We start from the raw sequence: 21,223 nt of genomic DNA, 5'->3' as shown, positions 1-21,223 counted from the left end.
ATACAAGCATGACATCGTTTGAATCTGCTGAAGATTTTCCATAATCAAACATGGTACGCCAAAAGTCGAGTTGTAGATCTCTACCCCTTGAGGGTAGAACCCGAAATCTTTTTGGGCGAAGATATATAACCAATATAGGAGAGATTATGGGAATCCAAAGAGAATAAGTCTTCAACAAATTCCCCAAATCATCCAAAATGTGATAATTGCTTTTATAGCTATCCTCCAACAACGGGTCTTTAGAGCTAGCCATTTAATATTTTCCTTTCAATAATTTTTAAGTGTTTGTATGATTTATTTTACATAAGCTAAGTTGTTTGATCTTCTAATTAAACAATACTAATAAAGGAAGTTTGTGTTGTGTTTTTATAGGAGGAAATCGTAAAAACGCACTACTACTTGGAGGAAAAGGTGGAAGCATTCACATTCGATGAAAGCTATCATTTCATGGTATCCAAAACCCCAGAGTATTCCCCGGACCATATGGCGAGTTTTGTTGAATCAAACTCGAATTCCTCCAATAAATATTGATAATTTCAGAAGTTTTTGTGTAGATTTTGTGGGTAGATCCCTGTGTAAACCCTCACGAGACTATAACTCGTCCACTAGGGTTTCCTAGGGTTTTAAAGACTTGATGCACATCCTAAGTGCATCCGTGATTCCTACTAATTCAAAGGAGTAGCTTTGAAATGAATGAATACCTAAGAGTATGAATGAATTTTTTTTCTTATGAAAATGAAATCATCGTTTTATATATGACTAGTAAAAATATGATTATGGATATCTTTCGTGAATGACAAACACCAACCTAGAATCGGTCCACAAGTGCATGAACGTAAATCGATTTTGGTTGGTGTTTTAGAAAGGAAAAAAAAATATCACTTGTTTGATGTTTTGAAGTTCGATTAACATTAACTAATTTCACATCTAACACGGTTAATTAACCTGGCCAAATTTGGATATGCCTGGATTAATTGGGGTATACCGATTTTAAATCCATCCAAGATGGTGTGCTAAGGAGTGTCTAAAAAACGTTAAAAGACCAAATTTCCCTTACTATTAATTCATTAATTCAACCTTAAAACTAAAACCTATCGAAATAATTTTCAAAATCTCTTTAAAACTCTAACCATACATGATGAAATCAAAAAAAAAAGTAGAATCAAAATGAAACAAAAAAAAAAATACGGGTTTTGAGATTGGGTATGATTTTGTACCCAATCTCAAACAATCTCAAATCCCTTATGATTCCACATTTTTATCAAAAATCGGCAGGGTAATTTTTTGTCGACGTTGCCGACTAGTATTTTTGTCGACCTTGCCGACTATTATTAGTCATCTTCCTAGGTTGAATATCGTGACGACTTTTCATCTATGAAATTAGCATTTACAGGGTCATCACAGTATTCATCCTTATACCTTGACGACTATAGTTTAGTCGGTAGGTCATGAAATTAATACCTTGCCGACTAATCATGCATTTGTAAATACCTTTCTCTGTATGCCAAAAATTCTAAAGTCGGCAGGGTATTTTTTGGTCGACCCTGCCGGCTATTTGTGGTCGTTATCTTCCAACATTGTCGACCCTGCCGACTTTTCATACTTTCAGTTTCAGAAGTTTGCATTTCTTCTCAAATATTAAGTATGAAATCACTCATCAACTTGGTAATCCCATTTTTATAAGTGTTTGGGTAGTGTGATTTCATTTCCGTTAGAAACAGAATTCTCAAAAAAAAACAAAAAAAGTCAAAAAAAATTCCACATAATCCATGAATTCAATCTAACTAAAACCCAGTTTCATAATTTTAATCAACTAATTAACCTAATCAGATTTATTAATCTTAATTGCGCAAGGGTGAATTAGTCATTTTTAAAAATATATGGCTAAAGGACATTGAGTTTTACCTCTAAATGACCCGATTTTGTCTTATTAGGTATACCCCAAACACCGAAAATGATTAATTAACACTAATTATTCACGGGTAAAATAGGCACTAAGGTGAGTAGTTGGGTAAAAGGTTTTTAAAATTACATTTTAATAACCCCTTTTTGTCTTTCAGTGATAGGCCCAAACAAAAGCCATAAGCCTGAAACTAAGGAGGTTATGTTAGTTCCTCCTTATATATCCGCTAATTGTTTATAAGATCGAATAAACAGGATTTTTCTTCATGTTTAGTTAAAAAATAAGCTTAGATAATGTTCCTCCTCTTATTAGCCACCTCTTGTTTGCGGATGACAGCTTTATCTTCACCTAGGCTGCGATACTCGAATTTCATGCTACAAAGGAGTATCTACAGAAATACTGTAAAGCAAGTAGACAGGAGATTAATTTTCAAAAATCTAGATTGTTACTAAGCAAAAATATACATCCAAAACATAAGAAATTATTGGCTAAAATTATAGATATTTCTAACCTACACCTTGGAGAGAAATATCTAGGAGCACCAATTAATATTCTACAATCCAAAACCCAAACTCACCTATCTCTTCTATCTGTTGTGGAGAAAAGAGCAAGTAGTTGGCTCGCTCATTTTCTCTCCCAAGCAGGCAAAACCACTCTGGTGAAATATGTGGGGCAAGCTATGTTAATGTACCAAATGGCAAACTTCGTTATTTCTGAAAGTCTCTGTCAAAGAATTGATTCTCACCTAATGAGATTTTGGTGGGGAGAGGATCCTAAATCACAGAAAAGGAAAATTTATCTCCTGGCTAAGGAGAACATCTGCAAACCAAAAAAGGAGGGGGGATTAGGCTTTAGAAACAATGAAATAAACAATCTTGCCAGCAACAAGTGTATGGAGACTTGTAGAAAATCTAAATTCTATGTGGGCTATTGCTTTAAAAGCAAAGTACTTTGATAAAACTGATGTGCTACATGCTAAATGCCCAAATACTGCCTTATGGGTATGGAAATGCATTTACAAAACAATGGAAAAGATTAAACCTTTCATATCATGGGTGGTAGGGGAAGGAACTTTCATAGATCCTTGGTGTGATAATTGGATCCCTTCTAAAGGAGTTGCCACACCAAAGGATAACACCATTCCTGATCCTAATATTAAAGTAAGTGATTTCATTGATCCTCAAACCAGAAAATGGGACTCCAGTAAAACTTGAAGCTGTTTTTGATCAATCTTCTGTAGAGAAGATTGAGGACATTCCTTTGTCTAAATGGGCAAAAACAAACAAAACAAGTATGGCATGGTCTTCTCCACCAGTTTGGCTTATGCCATCCCTAAGTGCGGACCATAGCCGCACAAGAATGGAGGAGAGGATGTAATGATTGTTTTCTTATTTGCTTTAAAAAAAAAAAAAAAAATTCCTCCTTGATGGTGATGGGCATTATGAAAATTCAAATTATTGAAAGCATGTTGGTGTTTGAACAAACATAAGTAAAACGCATACCATAAAACACCACTGATAGGGATGGTACGTACTAGAATATTACTCCTACTCCTGATGATACAAAGTACTAGAGTAGTAGTCGTAGTACATAGGGCTAGTAAGAAAGTAAGTACTGCTCAGCGAGAGGAGGCATAAGAACCAGCATTGCAGTAAGAGCCTGCAACCACAACAGCAAACCCTGCCTTGTCTATTCCTTCTCATGATAAGTCCCTTTTGAAAGTTTTTAATCTTAGCAAAAACAAAATTTAAATTTTTGTCCGACACGTGTACATTTCTTATTACACCAGCTACTACACAAACTTCATTTATACGATGATAAACAACTTATTAAAATTCTTTCCTTCATTCATTAAAGCCAATGCTTATGCTTATAAATGATCACTGACCAACTCTAATGAAAACAAATTACAAACACAATCTAAAAACTAACAGATTCTTCACTATATAGGGTTCGTAGACGATGCACGACAATACAGTTGCTAGATATATGTCTCATGCAGGTTGGTCCCACAAACCAACAATAGCCCTAAACCCTAGTCATTGATTCATCTCAATTGTTTTGTTTGTTTTCCAAAGAGTGATAATGCGCATAGTGGGTGGATCTGAGTTACAATGAGATAGCAGTACGTACTACTAGTCATAGATAAGAGAGAGATGCACAAATGATGAGAACACAATTGAATTGCATGCATAAACACCCAAAGTGGTTTTGGTTTATTTGTTTTCAATTTTTACAGTTTCCTGAGCAGGGAATCAATAAGCAAATTAACATTTGTTTTTCTTTTATGGCATCTCGAACTACAGGAAGAGAGGATCATGGCTTTGTTATTTATGTTTTTGTTTTTAAAATACAGATGAAAGCGACTAAACCGTGGAGCAGACTCCTTACTTGATAGCACTGACACCACAAAAATCCTCTACCTCTACCTTCAACTAACTAGTAACATATAAAAACACAATGTGAGAAAAGAACAAAAGACCATGGAATAGTTGCATAGGCAAATTACAAAAACTGCCTCGGCAATTTTCACCATTAGCATCAATATTGTAATTCTTCCAAAAGTAAAATAAAATTACTGTACAGTAAAATAAACATTAAAATTTTATCTATCCAACACTGGCTCTCTTTCTCTCATTTCACAATTTTCTCCAACTTCCTTCTTTAACAACACTATTATCTACACGAATGTGCCCTTTCTTCAGGGTCCCCCTACCATGTTTTCTCCTAACCCTGGACCTTCTGGGGTCGATGAATCAACCAAAACCAAATCCTTCATTGGCTTCATGAATAGCCAGCAGCAGTCTCTCCTCTAAATGCTGTTTAGAGGGATACTCAGGTAGGTCCAACTGGTTGAAACTGCATTCAGTAAAACAATCTGGTTTAATTTCATCCTTGAAACGAATAAGACAAAAAAGGAAAAAGGAAACTAGGGAAAATTGAGAAAAATGAAGATGTAGAAACAAAGAGAGTACCATGTGTGAGCAGAAGGCAGGTGATCAGCGCTGCCATAGGCCTTGTGAATCTGAAACCTCTGCGAGCCTGAAATTCCCTGGAGAGCGCTAAAACCTTCCAAAGGTACCTTCACAAGGTTGTAAATAATGCATATCAGAACCTAAACTACACAAGATGTGTGTGTGTGTGCTGCTGGTTGCACAGAGCAATAAACCTTTATTTATCATAAGATTTCTGACAAAACTATAACAAAATTCTAGGAAGCATAAAGATTATAAAGCAACCAGTACCTTTGATGTGCCAGTCACAAACTGCAAGAGACGAGCTTTATCCTCCTTGCTAAAACCTTGAGCCACCTCCCAAAACCATTGGATAATGGGTGAAGCAGAGCTGTAGCCAGAATACTCGGTATTCGCTCTCATGTCGTCCACTGATGTTTTTTTGAAGTGGAATCAGGATAACAAGTCTTCAACAAAAACAAATGAAACCCTAAACATGCATAAAGTAGAGAAGATGAACTCACAGTCGATGTCTGGAAGCCCGCTAATCAACAACTCCAGCTCCTTGTCATTGAAAATAGATATCAACTCCCGTGAGATCAACTCATTAAAACCTTCCAAAAATGCATTAATCTGGGGACGGATAGCAGTTGTCAACCGATGCTCAGCAACAAGATCCACATATTCATGCTTGTTCTCCTCGGTAACACGAATATTTCGCCCACCAGGAATCAGTTCATAATCAGTGACCTGCATTTCACCATCGTTGCGTGTTTATGACATCGTTATCAATATATTTTGAACAAAATCATTGACCATCAAAACATCCAACGCAATTGGTAGTTGGCATTACCTCAGCCCTCTCATATAATATCAGCTTCTCCTCGTCAGCGTCCATGCTGAAAGTTAGGTCTAGCACATCACTAATGTCATTCTATAGAAAGAAAAGAAGAAATAGTTAAGCAATCAAATCAGCATAAGATTAAAATTATTAGATAAATTAAGTATTCCGTTAAAAAAATTAGGAACACCAGAAAAGCTTGCGAGTAGTAAGCATTAGACTTATTGCGTACCTCAAGCATCCATTTTAAATTTTTGAAGTAATCAGGATCTATAGCCTCAATGTCATGATAGGTCACTTTGACCCCTAAGATATGCTTATAGAATGATCGAGTAAAGTGAACATCAAGAAGCTGCCCGTCGAACAGAGCTTTCCCAACCTGCACCCAGTGAAAGAATATTATAAGCCCATCATCATGAGATGACTTAGCAATTAGCAATCAAATAAATACAAGAGACCCAGTTACGATAGTTGCAAGAGAGATAGAAACACACCACTCGGCCAACAAACTTGAAGTATGAAAGATGTTCTGTCTGGTAAACAGAGTTGGGATTCGGCTGAAATGTTGACTCATTACCAACTGTTGTAAAAAGTAGCGCCCCCTTGTCAAAAATAACCCTTGACAACAACTGATACCACTCCCTTGTAAGTCCACCAGCATCAATTCCTTCCTCTCCCTGGAAATGAACAGTCAACCTCCCCTTTAGATCTTGGGTGGAACGCATGCGCAGCTGGTTATATGAATCTTCGAGAATGTAAGCTCTTCTGACTGAAATTCTCAATGGACTATGATGATGGTCATGCTGGTGCTTTATTTTTGATCTGAAGTGAGACCGCTTGTTGTCGAAGTCGATAAAACGCGGCACCTTCAACATCAGAGAGAATGACTTTTCGAGCAGCCCAGGGTTTTGTCTTATAAAAGCATTCAACAGCTTCCTATGCTTTTCTGAGAACTTCACAAATACAGCATTTTTCTCATCACCTTTTGCATTGGAAGCCGAAGTTGTCCTCTGCTGTCCGGAGGAAGTTGTGGCCTCTTCAATTTCAGAAGTCCCAGCAGCAGAGAGGTCATTACTGGCTCCTGCTTGTAAAGGATCTAACTTCTCACATGTTACAAAGAACGATTCAATATATGGCAACACATTCTGAGTACCCGCAGGAAGTGGGGATACTGCACTTGCTGTCGTGGGTGATAAGCTTCTGGATGCAGGGAATAAATCAGGAACAGCATCTGAGTAGCTCTCTATCTTGCTTATGCATGTGCTTAACTCCAACCATAAGGGATCCAAAACTGAATTTATCCCCCGCACCTGAGTTTGAGTATCAGTCTGATCTTTTCCTTCAGGATCTTTCTTCTTCTCTTGCAAGCATGCAACAAGAGAGCTTAGTGCTTGTAGAACCCTCAGGATTGCAGTACCATCATTGGAAGTTGAGCTAAGCAGTGCCTTTTCTGCTTCTCCAAATACTTGCAATTCACCAATGGCAGATCTAGAAAGGTTTTCTACTGAAGTTGCTAACTCTCTGATAAATAAATGGCAATAAGTTGGAGCAATAGCCACCAACTTCTTTAAAACCTCACCGACAAGAGCATAAGCATTGTCTGATAAACTGCAATACCAAAAAGTATTATAAGTAATGGGAAGACGAGGACAGTAGATGCAGGTTCCCGTAAAACAAATAGAATCAAGAGTTAGATCATACCCTTCACGTGCAAGCAAAGAGCATAAAAGCCTGAGTTCAGCTTGTGGTAGGCCAAGTAGTACAGAGTGAACGTCACATTCCTTATTTGCATGAGAAGATGTGGAAGGTTTAGAGGTTTCACTTTTGGCTGGCATAGCATCATTAGAAGAGGCACCCACATCAGAATTTAACCCCGCATCAGAAGCCGCTATTTCAGGGCCAGACGGTTGCTCAGTAGGCGATACTTCTGTCGTATTAGACGTGTTGGAGCTACTTTCAGCATTATCAATGACAACTTCCAATAAATTTAGCAACTGAAAAATAAATAGAAGAAAGATAACACAGATCATCAGTGATTACATCTCAGGGAATTTCAATGGTATTTGTAAAATGCAGAAGCTTGCTTGCTTGCTTACTTGTTCTAGATGAGCAATGCTCCTCAAATAAAGTGGAAGATTCAACAAACTCAAAAGCAAGACAATCGACGCATCCCCTTCCTGATGCTGCTTATCATCCTCTTCCATAACCATCACAGCTTTGCCACGCCCCTGATCAGATCCATGCAACTCTCTTGCAGGAGAACGAGGCAGCTCGAGCTGGAGCAAAAGCTTTGCCACATTTGGATGATTTCGTGCCAAGTAGGTGAGAGTTTCAAGAATACGTCGGGACACCAAGGGAGGAACCCCTGAAAAGATAGTCCAAAAAAGAAATTATAAATTATGAAGTATAAAAGTTTATCCAGATATTAGTTACTAAAGTCTGACAAGAACTCATGCCAATCAACTTTGCCTTTCTCCAAACCATGTATACACAGATGTAAATTGCACACCATAAACCACATAGACGATGGAAGTGATTCACATAATTATAGTCAGGAGATGGTGGATATATTTAAGAATACACATAGAAATGCGTTGGAGGAGATCCAAACAGTAAACAAGGCGTACCATCTAAAAATTGAGGGCGAGAGTACATAACATAACTCTGGCAAGAATACAGCCTATATGAGGGCTCTGACCCATCACTTAATTGATGGACAGGCTTGCGTGTATCAAGCATCAGCATATCCATCAGAATTTGCACCAAACCAGCTCTACTCTCATGATGAGCACATAGGTTCAAAAGAAGCTTCTGCAACTGACCTTTATAGATGGGCTGAAAAAGGATTACGTTAATATTTTGAATAATATGAAAGAGAAACCATGAGGTCAAACTTAATTTCACTAAACGCGCACCTGGACAATACGAAGCAACCGTATCAATGCCTTCAAAGCTTCTGTGTCAACTAAAGGTGCCCCTTCAGCTTCGATTAATTTCCCACCTACGGATCTGCGGGAAGCGAGGTTCCCACCAGCTCTGTCTACACTCGATCCAGGAGCATCACCCCGCCTAGAAGATTCTCCTCTGCGGTTTCTAGGATACATACCAAAAAGGGTACGACTATGGTAACGATGTGCCACTCTTTCTCGTAACATAGTTGCCTCCGCAACAAGGGCAGGGGTTAGATTGGCAAGAACAGCATCAGATGATGTCAATAGCACCTGAAATGACCATATTTAATTAACAAATGAGATCTAAAGAAACATGTATACAGAATGCACAAAAAATCTAAACAATCATTTGGCTGCACCTCTTCTCTTAATTCAGCAGGGAATGTGGCTATAATGGAAACGGTATCCATTTCAACAGGTTGCCCTTCCAGCTCCTGGGATTGGTGCAATCTCTGAGCTTGCTGCTGTGCTAAAACCTCTGCACGGATATCTGGAGGGAGGGCTGCTAGGAATTCAGGATCTATATCATTTGCATTCTCAGGTTGGGCATTCGAAGGTTGTGCCACTTGACCTTGTTGAGCAGACAGTACTTCAGCACGCAACTCCTCTGGTAGTGCATCCAGGAATGCAGGATCAATTGAACTGGAATCAGTTGCCCTGTCAATCTGCTGGTCGCTAGCTAGAACACTTTGATCTGCTCCTTGATCAGGATTTTCCGACACTTCACTAACGCTGTGAAGTGAAGCATCTCTGCTACTAGGTGGCATGGGATTTGTTAATGGATTTGCTCTTCTTGGCCGTGCTGGCTGAAGATCACCCAACGGCAATCTATCTGTAGATCCTTGTCTTTCTCCTCCATCATCATGGCCATCAGCACTTCCAATTTCCACTTCAAGGCTACGGAGACTTTCCCCTAGGGTTGCTCCACTTTCACTGCTCTCTTGGCTTACCGCTTCAACATCCCGCACAACAGTTCCATTGCGTTCATACTGCATGTCAACAGCTTGAGCATGCGCTGATGATGCATCTGCTCCTTGAAGAAATTCATTGGCTTCTGGAGCAACATTACTGTTTTCAGCTTCTACCAACTCAGAACTGGATGCTGGGATAGAAGTTTCTCCATTGCTTTCAACAGGTGGCCCTACTGCTACTCCTGTTTCTTGTTGTTCTAACTGAGCTCCCTCCCCTTCAGCTTGGACATCCATGTCATTTGTATTTTCAGAAGGTTTTTCAGGAGTTGGTCTTCTCAACTGGGAAACAAGCAGCTCCTCAAGACCTTGTGGAATAACAGGTGCACTGGAACCACCTCGTTGTTGGCTATCCTCTACCCACATATTGAAACGATGTCCATGCCGGCCACCACTCCTCAGTGACCGGAAAATAGTATCCAGCCGGGATGAAGCATTCTCCAAATTCCTATCTGATAAGATAATATCACCTGCATTATCTAACAATAAGATTAAAAATCAAAAAATGACAGTTAAGTAACAGGCACACTCAGTTTAAGAACTTACCTGATTGTCTAAACGGAGATGGATGCAACGAAGAAGAAGGTTCAGTCAGGAGAGGATGTTGAGAAGGTGCTCCATTATCAACACTTCTTCCTAGAAGATTGTAAATCGATGTCGTCCGCCCTTGGCGTCTAGAACCAAAAACTTCAACAGGCATCACATGCAGAGCGTCATTAGGGAAATTATTTTCCCTACCAAAAACCTCAATATGGTCAAAAACATTTATCCCATTTATACCCTCCTCCAACCTGAGAATTACACCATCTTCGTCATCCTCCTCATCCTCATCCTCTTCCTCCATCACATCTTCATCAAATTCATCTTCGTCAATTTCTTGATCTTCCTGATCTGTGTCAGGATGCGACATGTGATGAACTTCATCTTCATCAAGGTCATGATGTTCTTCATCATCATCCTCATCTTCATCATCGTCTTCGTCAACTTCATCTCCCTCATCATCCTCTGACATCTCATCATCATCATCATCTTCTTCATCAGCAAGGTCATTTTGCCCATTCCGTTGGATGTCAAATCTTATTCCTACAGTTTCCATTCCATTCTCAAGAATGCCAGTTTCTTCAGATTCATGCATGAAGTCATCTTGAGCTCCTGGACCGAAACCTCCATCAAGATCCCCATCATTTTCCATATCATCTGTGACAAATTCTGAGCTGACAGATGTCTGTACTGCATTGAAAGGCCCGACATGATCAGATACAATTTCGTTATGATCAGCAGTCTCTGATGGTTGGAACCTATCAACACCAGCTTCAGTTCGTTCTATTTGGTTCTCATCAGCAGGCTTTTCTAAGTTCTCACCCTTTGTGGAGTCAGAAGCGTGAACATGTTCCTTCGTCACCAACTCAAGAGCCTTAACCATCCCAGTGACAACCTTAGACGAATCAGCATGATCAAGGTCCAAGACACGAAGAGCTTTAGTCATCGATTTCACTAGTCCAACTTCTATGTATGTTGCTGAGGCTTCAGCTGAAATATATGAACCCGTAGGAGAGCGAGCAGCTAGGATATCATTGAGAAGATCAGTATACGCTTGAATATAGCAATCCGGAGGCCTGAAACCAATAGATGATTCTACAAACTCAATAAACACGTTATTGATATCCGTGAAAACCCTCTTCCTCCCCTCTGTTGAGCGTATGCAAGAGGCAACCAAAAACTGGCCAGCCCTGGTTGCTAGTTTCTGCCTCCAGTCGCCGTCAACTTTCTTTTCCTTCTTGTGGCTTCCAGCATAAGGAAGAAACTTGTGAAGAATATGATGAAATATTCCTCCACTGCAAATGTCAGGAGGGCCCATTAGAGGAGGACCTCTGCAGTTGCTGATCTCGGCATCTCTTCGAAGAAGAATAGGCACGGAAGAGGAGTATGTCAAAAGTATCTCGGTCAACAACTTCAGAACAAAAACTGTCTTTGCAAGAGATGCAGAAGCTTCTTGGCCACTGGTCTCATTATTTTCAGGCACTGTCTCAATTGCCTTTCCTTTCCCTTTATTCGCAGTGTCATCAATGTCCATTTTTGATAATGTTGGGGCACCAGAAAACCCATCACCTGAACTGTCATTTTGTGGAGATGGTACATAGGTAATTACAGAATCCAAAAGAAGTTCAATCACGCTTGTAAAACTCTGAGGAGATTTTCGATGAACTTTGGCACTTTTGATATTTGAATCCAAGCCCTTAGCGCTGCCACTCCCAGGAGTCTGAGTGTTAATATCGCATGAAACAGGTTTCCCATCAGCAGATTGACGCTTTTCTTTCTCCTTGGACTTGTCTTTCTCACGATCTTTCAGTAACACAACATATGGTCTATCACCAACCATCTCAATTTGACAAGTGGACTGCGAAGCTTGCATAAAGACCACTGGATCCCTAGAGATGACAGAAGCTAAATTTAGCAGAAAATTGCGTGGAGTCAGCCTTCCATTTGAATGCCTATTTGTTGCGGCCACTAAGCTATGGCGTATCTCAGTTTCCATTGCTTGCTGAAGTGTCTGGGGATCTTCAAGAATATGACGGACTATGGTAGCAGCAATGTTATCAAATCCGGAAAAGAGGCTACATGTCGGTAAAGAAAGCAGTGACGGCAAACCACCCTCGTCGAGAAAGCTCACAGCAACAGCATGAGTTCTGGTAAGTGTAGCACATAGCTGGAGAATCACATGCATGGTTTCAGAAGGAAGTTGCAGCTTAATACACCTACAAGCAATCTCAACAAGTCTTTTCTGCTCCTGAACCCCAATGCCAGGTTGACCTAATCCCAACGTAGATTGCAATTTGTTAGGCTTGTCCTCACCAATAACAAGTGATGATTGATTGGTATCTGGAACATCTTTTTTCAACTGCTCTGGAAGCTCAGAACCCAGTTTCGGATCTACTTGCAATAGACGATCAATTGCAAGAAAAGATGATGTGACCCACTTCGGCACATGCAGTTTCTCCCCTCCTTGTGAACTTGGGTCCCACTGAGAAAGCAAATCAGAAGCAATAGTTACCAGCCCATTTTCCAAGGCAACTTTTCGTGCCACTGCATCCTCATGAAGAACCAGGGCTAGAACATGGAAAAGTGCAGATAGCACATTGCTGGTTCCACTTTCAGAAACAGAACTGCATAGCTTTACATGGTCAATTATGAAGGTAATAACTTTAGCCCTGTATTCACCATCATTTTGGGAGCATATCATTACAAGCAGGTCTCTGATAGGAAAAGCTAGAGATTCTTTCACCTGCAAAAGCCGTGTACACGTTAGTAACAGTTCATCAGCGGAAGCATATCATTATAAGCAGTCCTCTGAAGGAAAAGTTAAAGATTCTTTCACCTGCAAAAGCCTTGCACACGTTAATAACAGTTCATCAACGGGTGGAAGCTGGAGTGCTTCTTCCTCCTGATCTGGGATGACCTCTTTTTCATCATCTTCCATGGCCGACTTCCCAGACCCAAGAGACATAGCAAGAGCTCGAGCAAGTTCATCATCATCTTCTAGGACCTCCTCCGGATGTGAAAACAACCACTCCATTGCCATCTCAACACTATCTGTTCCCACTTGCCTCAGAGCTTCTTCAGCCCTCAACCTGGTAAAGCCCATCTCTTCAATTGTTGATATAGCAGCTTCATTTGGAGGAGGACCACTTGCACGAGTTCCACTGCTGCTAGTAACATTTTTAACTTCCACTCCAGAATATATATGCCTCATGATGGAAACAATGGTCGTAATGAACTCGTAACTGCAGTCACTAAATTGAGGATGAGTCCATATGGGAAGCACTGCCTTCAGAACCATGGATTGGAGAACCTTTACAAATGCTTCTGCATCTCTTGGAAAAGAAATGTTTCCATTTGTAAGAGGCTGTCCAAGCAAATGCTTTGTGAAAGAAGAAATGATCAGGTTTGAAGTGACTAGGTGATCCATTAGTGTACCATAACTGGCCAACGGACCATATATCCAAGAGTGGTCTGCTTCGTCCTTGTCACCCTGGTTAGATTTCAGGTCATCTGTCTCCATGGGGGAGGCTGGGGCTCTGTTGACTGCAAAAAGTAATTGACTTGTAGCTTCAAAAGTGGTCAATACTGCCTGAACAACCCCATGGCCATAGAAGCAGTTCACTAAAATAGCATTGCAGGAGTCTGATCTGTCAAGCAGAATGCCATCTGCAAAATCAATAACCTTACCAAGGAACCTACACTTAGTTGATATGGAAGCCTCTGATTTAGAAGGATCAACATGCCCACCAAAATTCAAGTGTCCCAAGACAATGGAGGCAAAAGTGGAAGCAACGGACTTTGAAGCAGGGGACACATTAAAAGAATCTTCCCGACGACGTGAAGGAAGCAACATAACTTTTCCCAACTCTGAGAATAGATGGCTGATATGATAAGAAAGTGATCTCATCATGTCACAGCACAATGAATAGTATGATCTCTGCTTATCACCTTCCACTTTACTAGACCCACTAACTTCAGAAGAGCCAGCTACATGAAACTGATGGCCAGATCTAAGCAGTGGATTAGAAGAACCATCCATACCAAGCCTCTGCGGACCACCACTTGCACGACCAAGATCTCGATACATGTTTATAAGGTCAAAAAATTGAGATTCAACACTCCATCCAGATGATCTTCGCCTGAGTAAGGGATCAAGTTGCTGCCTAAAAGAGTTGACTCTCTGTTCGTCGCTTTGATCTGCATTTGTTTCTAATTTCTGTGCATCGGTTGTGGAACCAGAACTGTTATCCTCAATGTCAACTGGTGTATCTTCAAGGAGAGCTATCTGCCATAAAACCTCTCGATGGACACGCCCTATATCTTCCAGGACATCCTTGCTATCATTACCAAACTCCATCAGTAAAGCAGCTACCCAACGGTTATCTCTAGATGCAGCAAGAAAGAGAAGGAACTCCACAATAAAAAGGCAAGAAAAAATCGCTTTATCAGGTGTGGACTTCGGAGCCAGCAAAAATGAACCAGATGCCGAATCAAACCCTCCTAGAGCTTTCTTCAAATTTTCCCTAAGAGAGACACAGAAGGCATGTGCCAACGGAGCAGAGTGATGCTGGGTAAAACCCTTAAAAACCACAGTGCTGTGCAAAGCAATAGACATCCCTTCAGATGATTGAGCAATGCTAGGTCGCAACAAAAGCCTCATCAAAGCATCAATCCCCTTCTTCTCAACAAATAATCTACAAGTTTCTGAGTTTTCCATTGTTCTGTGAACAAGTACCATCACATGAAAGATGCACAGCTGAACAAATCGCTCATCGCTGATGCCATCAGAAGTTGAATTGGCTGTACTAACTAAGCTTCCCTGACCTTCACTTTTTTTGTCTTCAGAGTCTGTTTCCATTGCATTACTGCTTTCCCCTTTTTCAGATGACCCAGAACACCCATCATCCCCGAAGGCACCAAGTTTATCAATAACTTCGATTATTAGGTCAACACCAGTGCCTCTCAATGAAGACACATGCCGCAAAAGCTCTTCCACTGCATTTGCCAAAGGGACAACACCCTCGTTCATAGCTAACACATATTTCCTGGAAGTGAAGATGTCTACAAGGAATCGCAAAGCCGTGGTGTCATTAACTGCCTCTAAGCCTTTCGCATTAAGACAGATCGCACCTAACCCACTAGGAACACATGTTATAGCTTTTGAGGATGGAAGTATTCCAGCCGCCACTGAAGACAGAAAGGCTGCAGGAAGACCCAATTCATGCAATGCAGAGAAACAAGTCGGGTCCTTGTGGATAAGTTCATTCATAACAGTCACTGCTGAGAAATAAATGTCCCCCCCAAATCGCTCAACGTTACGAAAAATGGTTGACAAAGAGATGGGCAATGAGTTATCATGAGAGTTATGTGACCTTGAAGAGTTTGCAGGGGCATAAGTGGCAGAACCGAGTGCCTTCAGTAAAGCCTTGATGAGGCGCTTCTGTGCATACAAATGATCATCGTCAAAATTTGATATGTCTTCCACGATCATTGAGTTATCATTTGGACCAGACAAACCAATAACTCTATTTACTTCAATATGTAACCTCTGAGCCAAGAGTTCTACTCCACCCAAATCTTTGAACAGAGAAACAGCAGCATTACTATAATTCATGAGTTTCTGCAGAGCTTTTACAGCAAGACAGACCAGATGCATATGTGCAGACTCAACATCTTGAAGTACAGGCAAGAGTGTTGGAACCATTCCTGAACCTCTAATGGCGCTCCCTGAACTTGAAGAGGATATAACATGGAGCATGTAAAATTGTAGAAGTGCTTCAACCAAAGAAAGAGTTGACGGATCATTAGAACTCTTCATTGACGAAACGGCTTTCTGAAACACATTCAGAAGAACCATGCGGTTCCCCCCAGCAGCGATGATGCTTGATCCACTCAGTATGCGGGCCCGATCATGAGATGATGAATATGCAGCCAACTGTGCAGCTAACGCAAGCATAGCAAGGGTCTTGATGGTTCCAGGGATAGTTTCCTCTGATCGAACAATCTTGATCAACTCGTTTGTGTACTCCGGCTCATTCGCAAAGAAAGACACAATCTCATCATGAGCATCATTAGATTGCACAAGCACAATAAATGCAAGAAGGCAGATCCTGCTATAAAGTCTGCAGGCGCTAGGAGAACAGAAAGACCGGGCATATCTAATTCTGGACAGCAATGAGAACCTGTGCTCTTGAGGTACATTGTATTGCTCGACACACTGCTTCAGCAATAATAAATCATCTTCCTGCTGTGTATGCAGATCAGAAATGTGTATGACACGCAAGTCAGAAGACTTTGTCATGGCACCGCTTCCCTCAGTGCTCTGAGCACTAACCCCATGGAATTCAAAATAAAGGGTTGAACCTAACCTATATTGAGATTTGGCACCTTCCTTATCCACATCAGACAGAGAGGAAGAAGGGTCCTCTTCTATTCTCTCATTTGATGTAATACATGTATATAGACCCAGTCCTTCTTCTTTGCTTCCCCATCCTTGTGCCAGACTGAGAAGATAACTATTTATCGAGCCCAACCCTATCAACTTGCCACTCACATGTAGCTTCGACGGGTTTATCTTCACCAAAGTACAGAGAGTCTCCAAAGTAGCAATAAGAATCTCTGGGTCTGTTGATGCAAGTAAGAGCTTGAAATGCTGGTGCGGTAACATACAGAATAAAATATTAGATGAATACCATGGTCTTGGGGTAAATGAAAGTTCACGAGTAATATAAGAAAACCAAGTAATCTGAAGGATACCTCTACTCCGGCAAATGAACTCTTGTTAGGGCAATTCTCTAGAATTGTTTGCATCACCCTTAAAATCTGCAGGATGGCATGCTTGGGGAAAGCGTCATCATTGTCCAAAATGTTATCAGATAATAGAAGATCTCTCCTATGAGAGATATATGTCTTGAAAAAGGTCTCAAAATGCAAAAAAAGCGGCCTCCAATGGTGAAAATTTCCCTGAAAAATTAGTCCAAATAAGCAACCGAACAGTAAATGGATACAGAAAACAAAAACTCGAACTAGAAATTGTTCATACCTTATTGTACTCCCATCTGAAGCCTGTAAGAGGTATGGCTATATCATGTAATGGAGTCTTGATCACATTATCAATAAAAGTCTTAATTGAAGGAGGCTGTGAATATTAGGGAAATGGTCAGAATTACACGTCCAAGTTAATTACAAGAGATGGGTAAAAGAAGAAGCAAAAGAGAAACTTTAAAGAGAAATCAATGAAGACATTGATCCCAATGACAGAATAAGCAAACTTGTAAAGTGTGTCTATACTATATGAAAGTGATATATTGCTAGAGATAGTAATGCACAACTGTGCTTTACAAGTATGATTGTTTCATAACAAAATTTTAGTGATTGAATAAGCTTCTAATATAACCCATCTTTTTTAATTGGGTAATCAACTAGGCAGAACTGTTCTAGTAAAGGGAATCAATCAACTGACACTAAATACTTAAACCATTCAGAATCTGATTCTCTTTATAGACAATAAACCAATACAATACAGTTAAGTTAGCATTGAAAAGTGTAACAAATAAAATCAATTACAACAACACTACTACATAAACAATAAGAAACAACCTAACTAAAGCCCTAGCATAAAACATAATCAAACCCTAAAAATCCTTAGTAAAGCATGCAAAAAAACAAAACCAAGTAAGAAAAACAAAATACTTACAGGCTCAGACTCGAGCTTTAGAGAAGGACCAACAGCTCCTCCATCACCAGATAAGAGATGCCGCAACCTAGCTGGCAAACTCGATCTCAAGGAAGCCATTAGTAGATCTTCCCTATTTTCTCAGATAACTGTAAAACAACACAAATAAACTTCTCATTAAGAAAAAACCCAAAAATCGATAACTAGGTCATCAATAGATAAGGAAACTGTAATGGAACAAGATAGAAAAACCTGAGTAGGGGTTTCGAGGTGTACACGAGAACGAATAGCACATCCGATTGTGCGACTATTGAGAGAGAATAAAGTGAAGCAGCAGCAAAAGAAGAAGAGAAAAACCCCCAAAGTTGAGAGAGAGAAGAAGAATAGACTCTTTTGAAAGGGGAAAAATAAGGAGAGAAGAGAGACGCAATAATATATAACGACGAGGAGGAGCAAAAATTGAAGCTTCACTATTCACCCGTGTGTTGTATATGGTTCTCAAAAAAAAAAAAAACTGTGTTGTATATGTGCTGTGTAGGGTTTACCTAGGTCTACGCACTTCGTCGCCTCTTTATATTTGGTTAGTGTGTCAGATTTGTGGAACCATCTTAAACCGACATTAGTAAAAGAAGAAAAAAGGGTAAGGCCTTGGCCCTATGATCTTAAACCAGCGTATAGATGTTTAAGCTACACAAAATCGATCCAACCCGATAGGCCGATCCAAACGAATCATGAACTGAATCATTGATCAAACGGTTGACAACATTTTTCATTTTTAAAACCGATAAATTAACGGTACTTATCGGTGGTTGTTTCATCACCGACCGCTCAAACCGAAACTGAAACCTCAACTGTTGGATAGTAAAGGAGTAGTAACCCTAGTTAGTATGTCGGCGTTATTTTAAGATGTTCATTTTCATCCGTGCCTCTCCTTTCTTCCTTTCCCTCTCTGTCTCTCCCTCTCCACTATTCCCTCTTTCTCTTTCTGAGCACTTGTATTCTAATTTATTTTCTTTAAACATGTGAATCAAATAAGGAGCAGCTTCAAGGTTGTCTAGTATTGCTTGTATAAACTTGAACTCGTCAAGATGTCGATCACATCAAGATCTGGAAACGTGATAAAAGGATAAATATCAATTGTCCTCGTCGTCGACTACGTTATCACCTATATCGTTTTATGCAAGTATGTTCGAATTTGAGTTCATGTATATTCTATTCCTCTGTGATATATACTATATCTGTATGATTCCAAACTAAGAATTATGATATATTGGATCGTAAACAAATAAATATGGTTAATGAAGCTCAAATAAATTTTTACAAGAAAAAACTGAAAAACCTCTTGATCTTTTTGCAGTTTATGGAAACCGACCAAACCGAACAAGTTACTGACATAACCGGTAACAAACCGAACCGATTTATAAATTGGTTTAAACGGTTTTTTATTCTAAAAACCGACAAGGTACGGTTCAGTGATTGGTTTTGTTAAAAACCGCACCGAACCGACTGTTTTGTGCACCCTTATTTAAGCCTATGTAATATCTCATATCTAGTTAATAAGATATTTCGCCTTTTTCTCCTAATTCTCTATATTTTTCATACTTTTCCCTTCAACACGTTATCAGCACGACTTTATCAATGTGCAAAAGAAAAAAAGAAAAAAATGTATAATTCGTGATTGACGATGAAATACCCCATGAAGATTAACGTGGTTATGATCCTGTGAGCTTACCATCATGGATGCGTTACCAGCTGTACCCTTTTAACAGAAGAATTTTGTATTCATAGTGTATATGCACAAAATTACGATAAAACATAGAGATTTAACCGTTAGATTTCCACGAAATTTGAATATATTATGTCCAATTACGTCATAAACACTCGTATGAAATTTCATAGCAATCGAAACCCTCTTTCAATCAAGTTGTCTAGGTTCAGAAAAACCATATTTTAAACGACATCGTAATACCGTGTTATTTAGAATTTTAACAGTTGGGTTGTTCTTAAATTTTGTTATATATTTAAGATCAATTTTATGTATCTCCCATAAAAGTTGCATAAAGATCTAACCATGGAAAATGCTCGAAAGTGTGCGATTCCAGTTGTGCCCACATAAATGTAATCTAAAAGAGTCTTACGGAGTTATACAAAATTTTGTTTCTAACCGTTGAATTATCTTGAAATTTTAGTATGTTTATGATAACATGAAGATGAATCTCCGTAAAATTTTCATCATGATCGAAATATGATATCATTATTTATTGATCGGATCAGTTGAACGACGAAATTTTCAATCATTAGGGTTAACAGTGTGTTTCGGGCATACGTTAATAATTTCAAATTTATTATCAATAGGAGCGAATATTTCATATGTAATGGACCATATATGTGCACTTTTGTTGACCATGACCTAGACAACCCAATGGACCGGGCATTGACCAAAAAGTTTATTGTTTTTTGGCTAAACCAACTCTGCTCGAATTTGACCTTTTTGGACTCAGAAATACTTGAGCACCATTAAAGGGTCTCTGGTGTAAAAGTCGTTTATGTGTATAATGATTATAGTTCCATCATGAAACCTTATATTAATAACGATCTGTCATTTAAAGGTGTAGGCATAGCTTCGACAGTTATAAGGCAACATATTCATCTTAAATTTGGCACTTCTAATATTATTCAAGGTAATTCTTTGATAATGTTGGTCCAAGTTTTGAGCAAATAGGAAAGTTCATGATAAATATATATACAAGATATCTTTTATTTTCGGTCTTTTCTGGAAAATATATTTTTATTTTCGATCTTAGTTCCACTTTACCCAGTATAGGTATCAATGAAATATTGATTTATTTTGGTATTTCAGAATCTTGGATTACAGGTTTCTCGGTTGATATAAAATTACTTGAACAAATTTGTTCTTTCACGAAAAGTTTGTTTTTCAAGATGGGTGAAGATGCTATTGATATCGATTATCAATTACAGAGGCTTGAAACATATTTCCCAACTAAAATTGAGTGTTATTTCTCAAAAGAACATAAGAGAGATCGGTTGTTCCTTGAACTTATGTTCATGCTTATGCGGGTGATCAGTTTTTGACCCTGATATGATATAGATATAGAAGTAGGTACCAAAAGAATATAAACATAAACGTATTGCAATAGAGTTTCTGATTTTATTGCTTTAGAGAAGAACTTACAATGTTTACCTTTAGGTTTACTTCCTGCCCTAGGTATTGCTTCTTCCTATTGGTTTGTTTTCTGTTCGTACTCCTCTAGTTTTCTGTTGTATCTTATACAAGCACTCAAGGTACCTATTTATAGGTTTGAGACTAAGCTAAAACTAGCAATACACAGAACGAGTAATTTTCTCTATTTTTGTAACCTTCTAGGAATAG

The 21,223-nt window shown here is 39.3% G+C and overlaps 1 protein-coding gene across 6 annotated transcripts; it reads right to left on the bottom strand.

Moving 5' to 3' along the window:
- Nucleotides 1-4,366: 4,366 nt before the first annotated feature.
- Nucleotides 4,367-18,280, bottom strand: LOC113349689 (E3 ubiquitin-protein ligase UPL2-like). Of its 6 annotated transcripts, none has more exons than XM_026593707.1 (18): nucleotides 18,085-18,280; nucleotides 17,854-17,981; nucleotides 17,200-17,295; nucleotides 16,914-17,120; nucleotides 12,994-16,809; nucleotides 10,164-12,900; nucleotides 9,009-10,096; nucleotides 8,614-8,919; nucleotides 8,326-8,533; nucleotides 7,795-8,063; nucleotides 7,400-7,692; nucleotides 6,193-7,306; nucleotides 5,931-6,077; nucleotides 5,711-5,791; nucleotides 5,382-5,607; nucleotides 5,149-5,288; nucleotides 4,879-4,985; nucleotides 4,367-4,762 (listed from the first exon to the last, which is right to left on the bottom strand). In XM_026593707.1, exons 2-18 carry the CDS (start codon nucleotides 17,950-17,952, stop codon nucleotides 4,660-4,662), a joined length of 11,037 nt encoding a protein of 3,678 aa, XP_026449492.1. In that variant the 5' UTR covers nucleotides 17,953-17,981; nucleotides 18,085-18,280; the 3' UTR covers nucleotides 4,367-4,659. The 6 variants fall into 6 exon arrangements, with proteins under 6 accessions (XP_026449492.1, XP_026449496.1, XP_026449491.1 ...); XM_026593711.1 differs by having other exon boundaries at nucleotides 9,009-10,069; XM_026593706.1 differs by having other exon boundaries at nucleotides 10,164-12,937; nucleotides 13,031-16,809.
- Nucleotides 18,281-21,223: the final 2,943 nt, after the last annotated feature.

Source organism: Papaver somniferum, chromosome 2 (genome assembly GCF_003573695.1).
Source record: "Papaver somniferum cultivar HN1 chromosome 2, ASM357369v1, whole genome shotgun sequence".
NCBI lineage: Eukaryota > Viridiplantae > Streptophyta > Magnoliopsida > Ranunculales > Papaveraceae > Papaver > Papaver somniferum.
Note: the sequence above shows the minus strand (reverse complement) of the source record. Positions and strands in the feature narration are given on the sequence as shown.

Excerpts from the sequence above, each read along its gene's own strand:
- LOC113349689 (XM_026593707.1), bottom strand. The coding sequence starts at position 17,952 with ATGGCTTCCTTGAGATCGAGTTTGCCAGCTAGGTTGCGGCATCTCTTA. Across the intron at positions 12,901-12,993 it reads CGTGTGCAAGGCTTTTGCAG|GTGAAAGAATCTCTAGCTTT; the intron begins GTGAAAGAATCT and ends CGGCTTTTGCAG. Across the intron at positions 7,307-7,399 it reads TCTTTGCTTGCACGTGAAGG|TTTATCAGACAATGCTTATG; the intron begins GTATGATCTAAC and ends TTGGTATTGCAG.